The following is a 12667-nucleotide window of genomic DNA, read 5'->3' as shown; positions in this document are numbered from 1 at the left end:
AATGAGAGTTATAATAGTCTTCCGACTTTACAAAATTTAGGTGGATAACTTGAAATTACTCTAACTTTGAATTTTTCAAAAGTTTTCTAATTTCTTCTTTTTCTATAAAAAGATCTCAAATGTGAAATAAATCTTCATCCATGCCGTGTAACCGTGTCGTTACATTTTCCGCTTTTCCCACTTCTGATTTGACGGCGGGATTCTCAAAATTGACCTTAGGTCAACCTTTTAGAAAGAAAAAAAACCACTCACAAAATACAGAACACAATCTCGCGACAAAATTGGTAAGAACATATCGTACTAATAACTCGCGTGGATATGGGAAGAAAAGATCAAATCACCAACAACAAAGTGGATTTCAGAATCTCAGCCATATTGCTCCCTTATATATTAATTTAAAAAGCAGATTTCACCAGATTTGATTTTCAACACTCTGTTCTCTCTCTCTGTCGTCTCTTTATTTACATTTACTTTTATACTTTTAGTTTTAGAAAGTAAATATTTTTTTTAAAAAAGACAAGGACGTGTATATTGTGTACATACATATATATTACACACACTCCTCTCTCTTTTTATGTCCCTGTTTTTCTTCTTAGAAGTTGAGAGCTTTACAATTTTCCCACATATTTTTTCAAGAAAATTTGTGGGTTTTTCTTCTTTAGCAATACAATTTGTGGGTTTTATTCCATTTTTGTTAAAATTGAGATGGCAAGAAACGGCGTGTTTTCACGGCGGCGAAGGGCGGAGAGAGTGGAGGAGTTAGAAGAGTTGTTGCCGTTAACGGAGTCAACTAACGAAGTTCATGTCCTTGCTGTTGATGATAGTCTTGTGGACAGAATAGTAATTGAAAGACTCCTCAAAATTACATCTTGCAAAGGTAACTTTTTTTAAAACTGATATTGTGATGAATTTTGGTTCTTTTTCTGAAAATTTGAGATTTTTAATGGTGTTTTTATTGAAATTGTACAGTGACTACAGTGGATAGTGGGATGAGAGCTTTGAAATATCTTGGATTGGATGAAGAAGAAACCTCTGTTAGAATTGATGTAAGAAAATTTTATTATTTTTGGGATTTGTTTTTGCTGTGAACTTTTTATTTTTTTTTATTTTTTTATGGATTTTGATTTGTTTTGTGTTGGTTTAATATTTTAGGGTTTGAAGGTGGATCTGATAATTACAGATTATTGTATGCCTGGAATGACTGGCTATGATTTGCTCAAAAAGATTAAGGTCCTTTTTTACTCTCTTTTATTGTTCTATTTATTTATTTTGCTGGAAAAATTAGTAGTTGGATTTCTTATAGGAAATTCAATCAATGTACTTAAGTTTTTCCAAATTTGTAATTGTCAACAGGGTTCATCTTTTAGGGAAATTCCAGTTGTGATCATGTCTTCTGAAAATGTTTTGACTAGAATTGACAGGTATTTCCAATTCTTTGCTGCTGGATTTCCTACTTATTTAATCCTTTCTGCCTTTATATTCTGTTTTGGTTAATGAATTTATAGAAGAGAATAAATGAAAATATTGAATATATTTTTTGCTTTTTGCTTGGAATCTGGTGTGGGATAATATTTATAGATTTAATAGCTATCTTAAAATGAATGTCATGAAGCAATACAGATTCAGCACGGTAAATACTTAGTTGCACCTTGTGTTTATACTAATCCAATAAATATATGACACTTAGACATGCACTCTTATCCCCAAATCATAGTGAATTAATACCTATTACCACCTTAATTTATGACTTAACCATGATATATCAATATGATTTGGTGTAAACATCGGGTGTGGATAAGTGCTTACCATTCACCACCAAGGGGTGTGGCGGGATGGTTAGATCCCTTCGCTCTTAACAGAGTTCTCAGTTTCGAACTTTGAGAATGGAAAACTTCTCGAAAGGGAACGTTTTACCCCATTGTGGACCTGTCCGGTGTGAATCTAGATTTTAATCAGGCCAGTAGGTTTCCGATCCGGGATGGTTAACCCAAAAAAGAAGGCAGAGTTAATTCCATTGCATTTATTGAAAAAAAAAAAGAGGTTAAGAACTTTCATCTCTTCTTACCCGTGTTCTTCCCACCCCCTAAAAAAATAAGGGAAATCTCATTGACAACCTGAAGCTATCTTCCAATTAAACTAAGAAAGAATAATGGAGGAAGTACCATTGACATCCTAAAGCCATCTTCCCTATTAAATTAAGATAGAATCATATCTTTACGTATCGTTTGTCATGTGCTTTGAAGATCTGTTAGATTGTTTAATTAATCGATTGTGATAAAGAAAAGGTTTTGACTTGCATTTTTAGGAAGCTGTGATCAGTTAATTGTTATTGAACAACTAGTTTCTTGCATGACCAAAAGCAATGAATGAACAACCACTTCATTAGTTTAATATATCTTATACCAAAATAAGAGTAGTTGGATACATGCTTTACAATATCATAATCCAGAGCATCTCATTTTCTGTTTCTTTAGCAGTTGTATTTTTATTTAGTAATATAAAGAGGAATGCATGATCTTTTTCTAGTAAAGATTAGATTAGCAATGTAAGCAATTTTGGCATTGCCACTAGTAAATGTCAATGCATAAAGCTTCTTTGGAATGTCACATTGTAAAAGTTGTGGCTTTATTGTTTATTGGGAAGAAATGCCTACCAGAAACAGATATGGAAAAAGCTGTTTTCTCTTTGACTTAAATTAGTTTACTTATCTTAAAAGAAGAATCACTTCATGATAATGTCATTTTGGAGTGCATATTTTAGAATTTTGTAGTGAGACATTCTCTTGATTAAACTAATGCTGATGCTATTAACAGATGTTTGGAAGAAGGTGCTGAAGATTTTCTATTGAAGCCAGTGAAATTGTCGGATGTAAAACGTTTGAAGAGTTACATGTTCAACGAGGATCGATTTAGGGAAGAACAAAAAGGAATGAACAAGAGAAAGTTGCCAGAAACGTCGTCCGATGATTCATCAACCCCAACTCTCTCCCCATCACCGTCATTGTCATCTTCGCCATCGCCATCGCCATCACTTGACCTCTCATCCACTTCATCTCCCAAAGCACTTTCGTCGTCCCTATCTATTGATTCATTGGCACATTCCACTGATTCTTCCATGCCCTCTTCACCAACAAGACGACTCAAAATGAGCAGCCAAGATTTGTGACGGTACACAATATATGTACTTTCCTTTCCTTTTTGCTACTTGTTGGGGCACACCTTGTAGATAAGCCAATTGCTCCTTACTAGTGAGGTTTTTTTGTTGGCTTGTCACTTTTGGGACACATATCAATGATATTGTTTAATCACACAAGCTTTACAAAAGAATGTTCAAAGTGACTAAGGAAAAGTTGATTTAGACACTATTGAATCAACATGTTCTGGTGTTGTTTGAATTTAATCTTACCTATTTTACTTTTAATGTATTTGGCAGTAGTATTAATGTATCCAATTCAATGACAGATTCAGAATGGTTGGAATTGAATAATGGGATATGGATTGATATGATTCTGATACCATCTTTATTAAATGTCAATTCTTGTCTGCTAAAAGGAATATTGGAGTCTCAGTTGAACTACACATGTTTGATATGTTCCCTTATTCTAAGGATCTGGGTCGATCTTGTTTTTGTTTTTTTTTTTTTGGGGGGGGGGGGGGTTGCATGTTGTATTGAGCTGTTTTAGACTTTTTCTTCTTTAAATAATCTGAGAAATTTCCGAGGTCAATTGTTGCATAGTTCCAAAGTCTACGTACAATAATTATTTTTGTTTTTGTGATAAGATAATGTACAATAAGCTTTTTTATGTTTTTATTTTACTCCACTTAAATTTTGAAGTTTTATGGTTCGGAAGTCGATGGACAATCAACTCGTAAATATCAAGTTTTTGGTTTGAAAGTCGAGGGTCTATCGGAAACAATCTTTTCGTTTTCTTGAATGTGAGGGTAAGGTCTGCGTATATACTATCCTTCTCATACTTCATTTATGGGATTATATTGTTGTATGAGTTAATGCTCGTACAACCACCTAACAAAAGCTTGGGCATTAAGCCGTGTTAGACTTGTTAGTTGTTTCTTTAGATAAAATTGATAGATGCCAAATTGTGCCACTATTGGACACCTCATTGATATCTTCTGGATATATCTTCCCCTAGCTGGCCAAGATCATAAGCAGATATGAGACAATCAATTATAGTATATATTATGGAGTGAAATACTTAATGTAAGGTGTCATTCTCTTATCTTATCGAAATAATTATACTCCTGCGGCAAATCTTTACATAACCAATTTAAACAACCTAAAGATTTGCTCATCCTTTCGGAGGATGACCCATATGGCACTATTTAATTATAACAAGAGCAATTATATTTCAATGCCAATTTAGTTGGGTTTGCGTATGAGTTTTCATTATCAAGGAGAGAGAGGGAAGCTACCTTAACATGTAAAAATTATAATCTAAAAAATAAAACATGTCTGTTGTGACCTGATGGTGTAAAAATTCCTTTTATATTGATGATGTGTATAACACACTTTTAGCCTCACACAAAAAAATACTTTTGACTTGAAAGAAATTTGGCCCAACACACAGTGGTTTCCAAATGGGTAAAAATAATAATTATCAATCCATATTATTCACTTAAAAATAGTCTTTCAATGTAGCATTTTCGGCATTGGATCTTATGCATCTTTTGGGCCTTCTTAACACATGCATCTCTTAGATATTTGGGCTTAATCATTAAAGCAGCCCAAAATGCATCCATAAGTGGTACCTTAACGCTAAAGAAGGATTACAAATTTTAAATGAATGGATCTGAGCAGCATACCAGCATCCACTGCTCCTTTGTGATACTTGATCGTGGATCTTGTCTAACAATATATTATTATTTGTGTTAGTGCTATCAGATTTAATGCTGCACTTTATCCTGCCAAATGATATTCCACTCTTAGAATCACATCTATATATATATATATATATATATATATATAAGGGATAAAAAATGCTGACTTGGCACCTCTCATAGGCTAGGAAGGGTATTTATCTTTTTTCTCAAATTTTTGCCATCTTAACTCATTTTTTCTGGTAGAAAAATCAACATATTCATGCATTTACACCATAATTTTATTATATTAACAACAGTTATGAGTAATGGCCGTTAAAATACCACCCTTTAATGTACAGTTGTGTCTGTTCCAAGAATTGCCGTTACTACACTACCCTTTCATAATGAAGAAAAAATGAATGCTAAACATTCTCATTTTATAGTTGAAAAAAGAGTGACAAATCTATTCACAAATCTATTGACGCCTTGGATAAATGGGTATAAACAGGAGACCTGATGCATTCAAACAGTACTTATCGGAGGAGACGAACAACACCATCCAACTAGCTCTTTACTCGATCTAACTCTCCTCTCTTTTTGGCAAATTATTTCTAAAAGAAGGTGTTGTCTTCCCTTTGTGGTTGTACATAAAAGTTCTTTCCATGATCAGGTATATTGATTGGGGTGTTCTCTTTACTTATCTGTTTGAGATTATATTCACTAATTATGTTATTCCTTTAATATCTTTAACTTTAATTTGATTATTCGCTCACGTAGATGTTGAAAAAACTCATCGATTAAGGTAAAGACTAGATTCCTTTGATATGAACAACCTAGCCAATATGATCCATAAGAGTAAGCACGCAACGTAAGTTAAGCATTTGCGGTGAAAAAGATTGATACTTGAACTTCATTACATTAGTTATCACTCTGAGGAGAGGCTAATTTTATAAATTTTAGCTAACATGACAGTGTAATATATCTGATAAATTCTACCTCTAGCATATTATTCTGGATTTCGTATTAGTAATAAAGGTTCATACTAATAAGAAAAAATTGCCACAAATAAAAATATAAATGTGCAAAGAAGAAATTTCCTGCAAAAATTATTTCTAGAAGGCGGTAACATTTATATCTCTTTTATCTAACCTGTTGGAATTTTTAAATTTGCATCTTCTTCCTCTTTTTTCCTTTTTAAAATAAAAATTGTTTCCTCTTTCTCTTCTTCTTTTTCTCTATTTTTCTTTTCTTATGGAAAATTAGAAATTAAAATGTAACTAAGTACTAATTGAAAGCTCTATCTACATATTGTGAATTTGAGATGTTTGTGGTGAAACAAAAGTTTGAGATATTTCACACATTAAGTTTTTTCTAATTATATCCCAGTTATCTCGCATTATGTTAACGTTTTCGCTATTTTTTTAATATTGAGAATTTTACAAGATCCTACTTTTATTATTTTTATATATTTTAATTATTACGTAAAGTTGACAAAATATTATGTATGACTGTGCGAAACACGGGTAAATTTATTAGTTCAATAATAATTTCGCAAAATTCAATAGACAACAAGGCAAATGAGGATCAAATTTACCGAGGTTTGAGTCGTGTCTGGTCCAAATTAAAGCGGTCCTTCGTTATAAGAGTCTGAACATCTATTTCTGAGCTTTAAATATCCTTTCGAGTTAGATCTTGAAAAAAGGTTAAAGCTAAATAATAAAATAATATTTAAAGCTTTTAAAAAGGTGTGATTTTAACCAAACTTGCGTGAAAATAGTAAGGTTAGTTAATTTTTAGACTGATAATCAAAAAATAGTCAACGTTTGCAAAATTCTTAAAAAATAGCTATTATTTTATGCGGAGATAAAATTTGGACAAAAATATCCTAGCTGAAACATGAAAAATATTGCATAATATGCTGGATTATAGTGCTCCTACGCATAATTTTCCAACATATTATGTTGGAACTCCAGCATATTATGAAATTCCAGCACATTATGCTGGATGTCATATGTTAAAAATTCGAACTCCAGCGTATTATGCTAGAATGTTTTCGGATTTTTAAGAGTGTTTTTGTTCATATTTTATCTTTATATGAAAAAATGACTAAATTTCGATTACTTTTTAGACTGTGACTATTTTTTAACTACCAGTTGTAAATTATGTTATTTCTGATTTTTTCCTCAAAATTACGAATATGAAACGTTTCTTTTGTCTTGGCCATTACATGAAATCCAGTAATCATGCTTGGGAAATGAATTTTTCTTTTTTCCAGTTTTGTTGGGTCAAACGTCTACTGTTTGGTCAAATTCAACCCAACTTTTAAACCAAATATTTTGGCATACAATACATCTCTCTAGAAGATTTTGGAGGTCAACTGTTTTTTTTTTCTCATTTTCTTTTTTGCTATAAGCAAACCCAAATTTATGACATGGATTTCATAATTGTCTGTGTAAGATATATTTATCTTGCTTTAGCCAAACATGGATGGGAAACCTTTGTTCGAGGATCGACTCATTCAGAAATCGATTCATCCAAGAATAGGTCATTCGGAGTTACCTAATCTTACTTTATATTAATCTTCGAAACAAATATACACTAAGTCTTTGGTAATTGGCTAAGATGTCATAATAGAACAGAAGGCCAAAGTACAAAGTCCCCTACCACATGAAACGTAGTCCGTCACATTCGTCAAACAATTTTCACGTGGATAGTGAAGTGAAGAGGCAGATCCAGGAGTTTGAAGGTCGCGCATATACTTTTGGATTCAATCAAAATTTAATTTGCATATAGGGTGTCCACTACTAATATATTATTATTTTCTAAAGATATACACATATATACATGAAATTTTTACCGAATCTTACGGATGCCGGTGACCCCTCCCGCATAGTATGGTCCACCTCTAGTGAAATGAATCTAGATTTTAGACTTTCCAAGTGGGTGTTATGCTTATGTAGGTGAATCTAGAATTTAAACATTGAGATTTTTGAGTTGAAAGAGTGACTTAAGAAAGTTATATTTAATTTTGTCTATACTTATTTCACACAAACAAGCAATTCCACCTCAGAACACCAGTTAGGTTCTGAGGCGTGAACTCATAGTTGAATCTGCTACTGATTTATCTCCTAGTGTATTTGATTGTACGTATTTGGAGTTGAATATCGATTTAAATATATTGTAATATGGCCAATATTTTGATTAATGGAGTTTATTGTTATCCTCGTCAATATTACTGTATTTGTAAATAATAATTCTGCAAAATATAAATTAACGTAATAAAACAATAATAAATTCAAGCCCACTGAATTCACAGTGTTTCCTTAAGGAATTTAATCCCCTTCTAGTACCCAAGGTAATGGATTATTTCCTCCCAGGATAGAACGAATAACACACTGGTGTAGCGGTACTTCAAACCCCAGTGTTTCAGCGAACACAAAGTTCGGTAGCAAATCACACTTACAGTTGCTTTGTTTGAAGTTAAAAACAATGCAGAACGAAGGAGTATAAACTCAGAAAATCGTATGGAAATGCTGAGAGGAAGGAGTGCAATGTATAGCCAATTTGTTGAGCGAATTGTGCGTTGTGTGTTGAGTGTCTTTCTTCAACATCTGCTGCACATATATATAGCAGCCAGTGTTGAAGAAGACCAAACGTCCACCCTCCATGGTAGAGCAAGCACTTCATGTTTGTGGAGCAAGCACATTCATGGTGGGAAGAGCATTAGGCGGCTGCCAAATGGTCAATATACGGATTGAAAAATATTCGTTACAAATGCGGATAATCTTACGTTAATATTTACTATTAACAAATAAATTTGGTCCAAAAAATCAATCAATCAACCATTTGACCAAATCCTCCGAATCCGAAGCCGAAGCCGAAGCCGTAGCCGAAGCCGAGCCGAGCGAGTGACAACGACGACGACGGCGCGAGGCTTGCTTTCTTCTTAACTCTTTAAGAGCTACAAGAAAAGCAATTATATATATACCCACCAAAAATGTCTTCCTCTTCCAATATGGGACAATGTCTCATTGTGAAGAGGGAGAAACTTAAAATTTTACTCAAAATTTTATTTTCCCTCCATTTCCCATTCACCCTCATTTTAAGAATATTTTATCTTAAAAACAAAACCTCAACAATCCCCCACATGAATGGGGAATGGCTATATCACGGAAGTATGCATGAAAAAATTGTGTGATTTACAAGTAAGGATTAATCGCATCTGGATAAGTAGGTTTCCCTTTGAACTTTCCGTAGTAAACTTATGTCGGATATACTCGGTCAATCGGTAGATTTGATATCTTTGAACCGTCGATCTTTGGTGTATACCTAGACAACCATAAGTCACACAATCAACCCTTAACCGTCTTTGGTTCTCATTGTTGTGTTCGTTTCAGCCATGAACACCGCCTGGTTTCATAAGTGCGTAGAGAACTGGCCTTACAAAGTTCTCCTTGAAGCGGCTAACACTTCACACTTACATAGGTGATTCCTAAACGTGTCATCCTGTAGATACACTATTTGATATACCCCGTATCAAACTTAGAAATTATTAAAAAGCCTTAATGCTTTATCCTTGGTACTGAACATTGTCTCATCACGAGAACGGACTAAAATTTTATTTAACAATGTTGAACCGTCATTAATGACTTTGTTTGATCTCCTTGAACCTAGATCTTGGGATCTCCAGTCTTCTAGGTAGAGTTACCGCCATAATGACTTGTTCTCGGTCATAGCCCTATTCCCCTTGATGATTTCTCAACTACCTCTCTAGTTAGGCCTTTTGTAAGTGGATCCGACACATTATCACTTGACTTTACATAGTCAATCGTGATAATTCCTCTAGAGAGTAATTGCCTAACGGTTTTATGTCTTCGTCGTATATGACGAGATTTACCGTTATACATAACGCTCCCAGCCCTTCCAATTGCCGCTTGACTATCACAATGTATGCATATTGGTGCCAACGGTTTGGGCCAAAATGGAATGTCTTCCAAGAAATTTCGGAGCCATTCAGCTTCTTCACCGGCTTTATCTAAGGCTATGAATTCAGCCTCCATTGTAGAGCGGGCAATACATGTTTGTTTGGACGACTTTCAAGATACCGCTCCTCCACCAATAGTGAATACATATCCACTCGTGGACTTAGAATCAGTTGAACCGGTGATCCAATTTGCATCACAGTATCCCTCAATCACCGCAGGGAAATTACTGTAGTGCAATTCAAAGTTCTGGGTATGTTCTAAATATCCCAAAACTCGTTTCATTGCCATCCAATGAGATTGGCCTGGATTGCTCGTATATCGACTCAGTTTACTTATAGCACAAGCTATATCTGGTCGTGTACAATTCATGATATACATTAAGCATCCCAACACACGAGCATAATCCAATTGTGATATGCTTTGGCCTTTGTTCTTTGCTAATGCAAGATTCACGTCAATTGGAGTCTTTGCAACTTTAAAGCCCAAGTACTTGAATTTTTCAAGTACTGTCTTAATATAATGAGATTGTGACAAAGCCAGACCTTGAGGAGTCTTATGGATCTTAATTCCCAGAATTAAATCAGCAACTCCCAAGTTTTTTATATCAAACTTGCTATTGAGCATACACTTAGTAGCATTTATGTTGGCAATGTCATTACTCATTATCAGCATATCATCCACATATAGGCAAACAATGACTATGTGATTTGGAACATTTTTAATGTACACACATTTATCACATTCATTTATCTTAAAACCATTTGACAACATTGTTTGGTCAAATTTCGCATGCCATTGTTTGGGTGCTTGTTTTAGTCCGTAAAGAGACTTAACAAGTCTACATACCTTCTTTTCTTTACCTGGAACCACAAACCCTTCAGGTTGTTCCATGTAAATTTCTTCCTCCAACTCTCCATTTAAGAAGGCAGTCTTAACATCCATTTGATGAATTTCAAGACCATACACTGCAGCTAATGCTACTAACATCCGTATGGACGTAATTCTTGTAACTGGAGAGTATGTATCAAAGTAGTCTAGACCTTCTTGTTGTCTATACCCTTTGACTACGAACCTTGCCTTGAATTTATCAATAGTGCCATCATCTTTGATTTTTCTCTTAAAAATCCATTTAGAACCCAAAGGTTTATTTCCAGGAGGAAGATCAACCAATTCCCATGTATGGTTGTTCAATATGGATTCTATTTCACTATTGACTGCCTCTTTCCAAAACAATGATTCCGAAGAAGTCATAGCTTCTTTAAATGTTTGAGGCTCATTCTCCAATAAGAAAGTCACAAAATCCGGTCCAAATGAAGTAGACGTTCTTTGACGTTTACTACGTCTTGGATCCTCCTGGTTACATGTACTTTCTTTTATTTCTTCCCGAGGTCGTTTAGATCCTTCACCAAACGACTCACATTCCTTTTTATACGGATATATATTTTCAAAGAACTCAGCATTATCTGATTCTATAACCGTATTATTATGAATGTCGGGATTTTCTGATTTATGAACCAGAAATCGATATGCTTTACTATTTGTCGCATATCCTATGAAAACACAATCAACGGTTTTCGGTCCTATCTTTACCCTTTTGGGTTTAGGAACTTGCACTTTTGCCAAACACCCCCACACTTTAAAGTAATTCAAGTTGGGCTTCCTTCCTTTCTATTTTTCATATGGAATGGATTGTGTTTTGCTATGGGGCACTCGATATAATATTCGATTAGCCGTAAGAATGGCTTCCCCCCACAAGTTCTGTGGCAAACCAGAACTTATTAACAATGCATTCATCATCTCCTTTAATGTGCGATTCTTTCTTTCCGCAATCCCATTAGATTGGGGCGTGTAAGGGGCTGTTGTTTGATGAATAATTCCATATTCTAAACATATTTCTTCAAAAGGAGATTCATATTCACCACCCCTATCACTTCTTATCATTTTTACTTTCTTGTTAAGTTGCGTTTCAACTTCATTTTTGTATTGCCTGAATGCGTCTATTGCTTCATCTTTACTATTCAGTAAGTAAACATAGCAATATCGAGTACCATCGTCAATAAAAGTTATGAAATACTTCTTTCCACCGCGAGATGGTATTGACTTCATGTCACAAATATCTGTGTGAATTAAGTCTAAAGGATTTGAATTCCTTTCAACTGACTTATAAGGATGTTTAACATACTTAGATTCCACACATGTTTGACATTTTGATTTTTCGCATTCAAACTTGGGCAGTACTTCCAAGTTAATCATTTTCCGCAAGGTTTTATAATTGACATGACCCAAACGTACATGCCATAAATCATTTGACTCAAGTAAGTAAGAAGAAGCTGAAATATTATTATTATTTTCCACAACCATTACATTTAGATTGAAAAGGCCCCGGTGAGGTAACCTTTTCCTACAAATATTTCATTCTTACTAATGACAACCTTGTTGGACACAAAAATGCACTTAAAACCGTGCTTAACAAGAAGTCCAGTAGAGACTAAATTCTTTCTCATTTCGGGAACATGAAGGACATTGTTCAAAGTCATGACCTTGCCAGAAGTCATTTTCAGAAATATCTTCCCATATCCTTCAACTTTTGCTGTTGAAGCATTTCCCATATAAACTGTCTCTCCGGGTCCAGCAGGAGCATAAGTAGCAAAAGCTTCTCTAACTGCACAAACATGGCGAGTGGCTCCTGAATCAAACCACCACAGTTTAGGATTTCCCACCAAGTTACATTCAGAAAGCATGGCACATCATGGTTTACTACCATGTTTGCTTGACCTCTTTTCTTGTCTTTCTTCGGAGCACGACACTCCATAGACTTGTGTCCAGTTTTCCCACAGTTGTAGCAGTTTCCACTGAATCGCTTCT

At 34.4% G+C, this 12667-nt stretch overlaps 1 protein-coding gene across 1 annotated transcript; it reads left to right on the top strand.

Moving 5' to 3' along the window:
- Positions 1 to 417: 417 nt before the first annotated feature.
- On the top strand, positions 418 to 3506 carry LOC104085569 (two-component response regulator ARR17-like). The gene is made up of 5 exons (XM_033653250.2): positions 418 to 877; positions 970 to 1046; positions 1153 to 1230; positions 1354 to 1421; positions 2814 to 3506. The coding sequence occupies exons 1-5, from the start codon at positions 706 to 708 to the stop codon at positions 3163 to 3165; spliced, it is 747 nt and encodes a 248-aa protein (XP_033509141.1). The 5' UTR covers positions 418 to 705; the 3' UTR covers positions 3166 to 3506.
- Positions 3507 to 12667: the final 9161 nt, after the last annotated feature.

Source organism: Nicotiana tomentosiformis, chromosome 10 (assembly GCF_000390325.3).
Source record: "Nicotiana tomentosiformis chromosome 10, ASM39032v3, whole genome shotgun sequence".
Lineage (NCBI taxonomy): Eukaryota > Viridiplantae > Streptophyta > Magnoliopsida > Solanales > Solanaceae > Nicotiana > Nicotiana tomentosiformis.
This window is presented reverse-complemented; position numbering and strand designations above follow the sequence as displayed.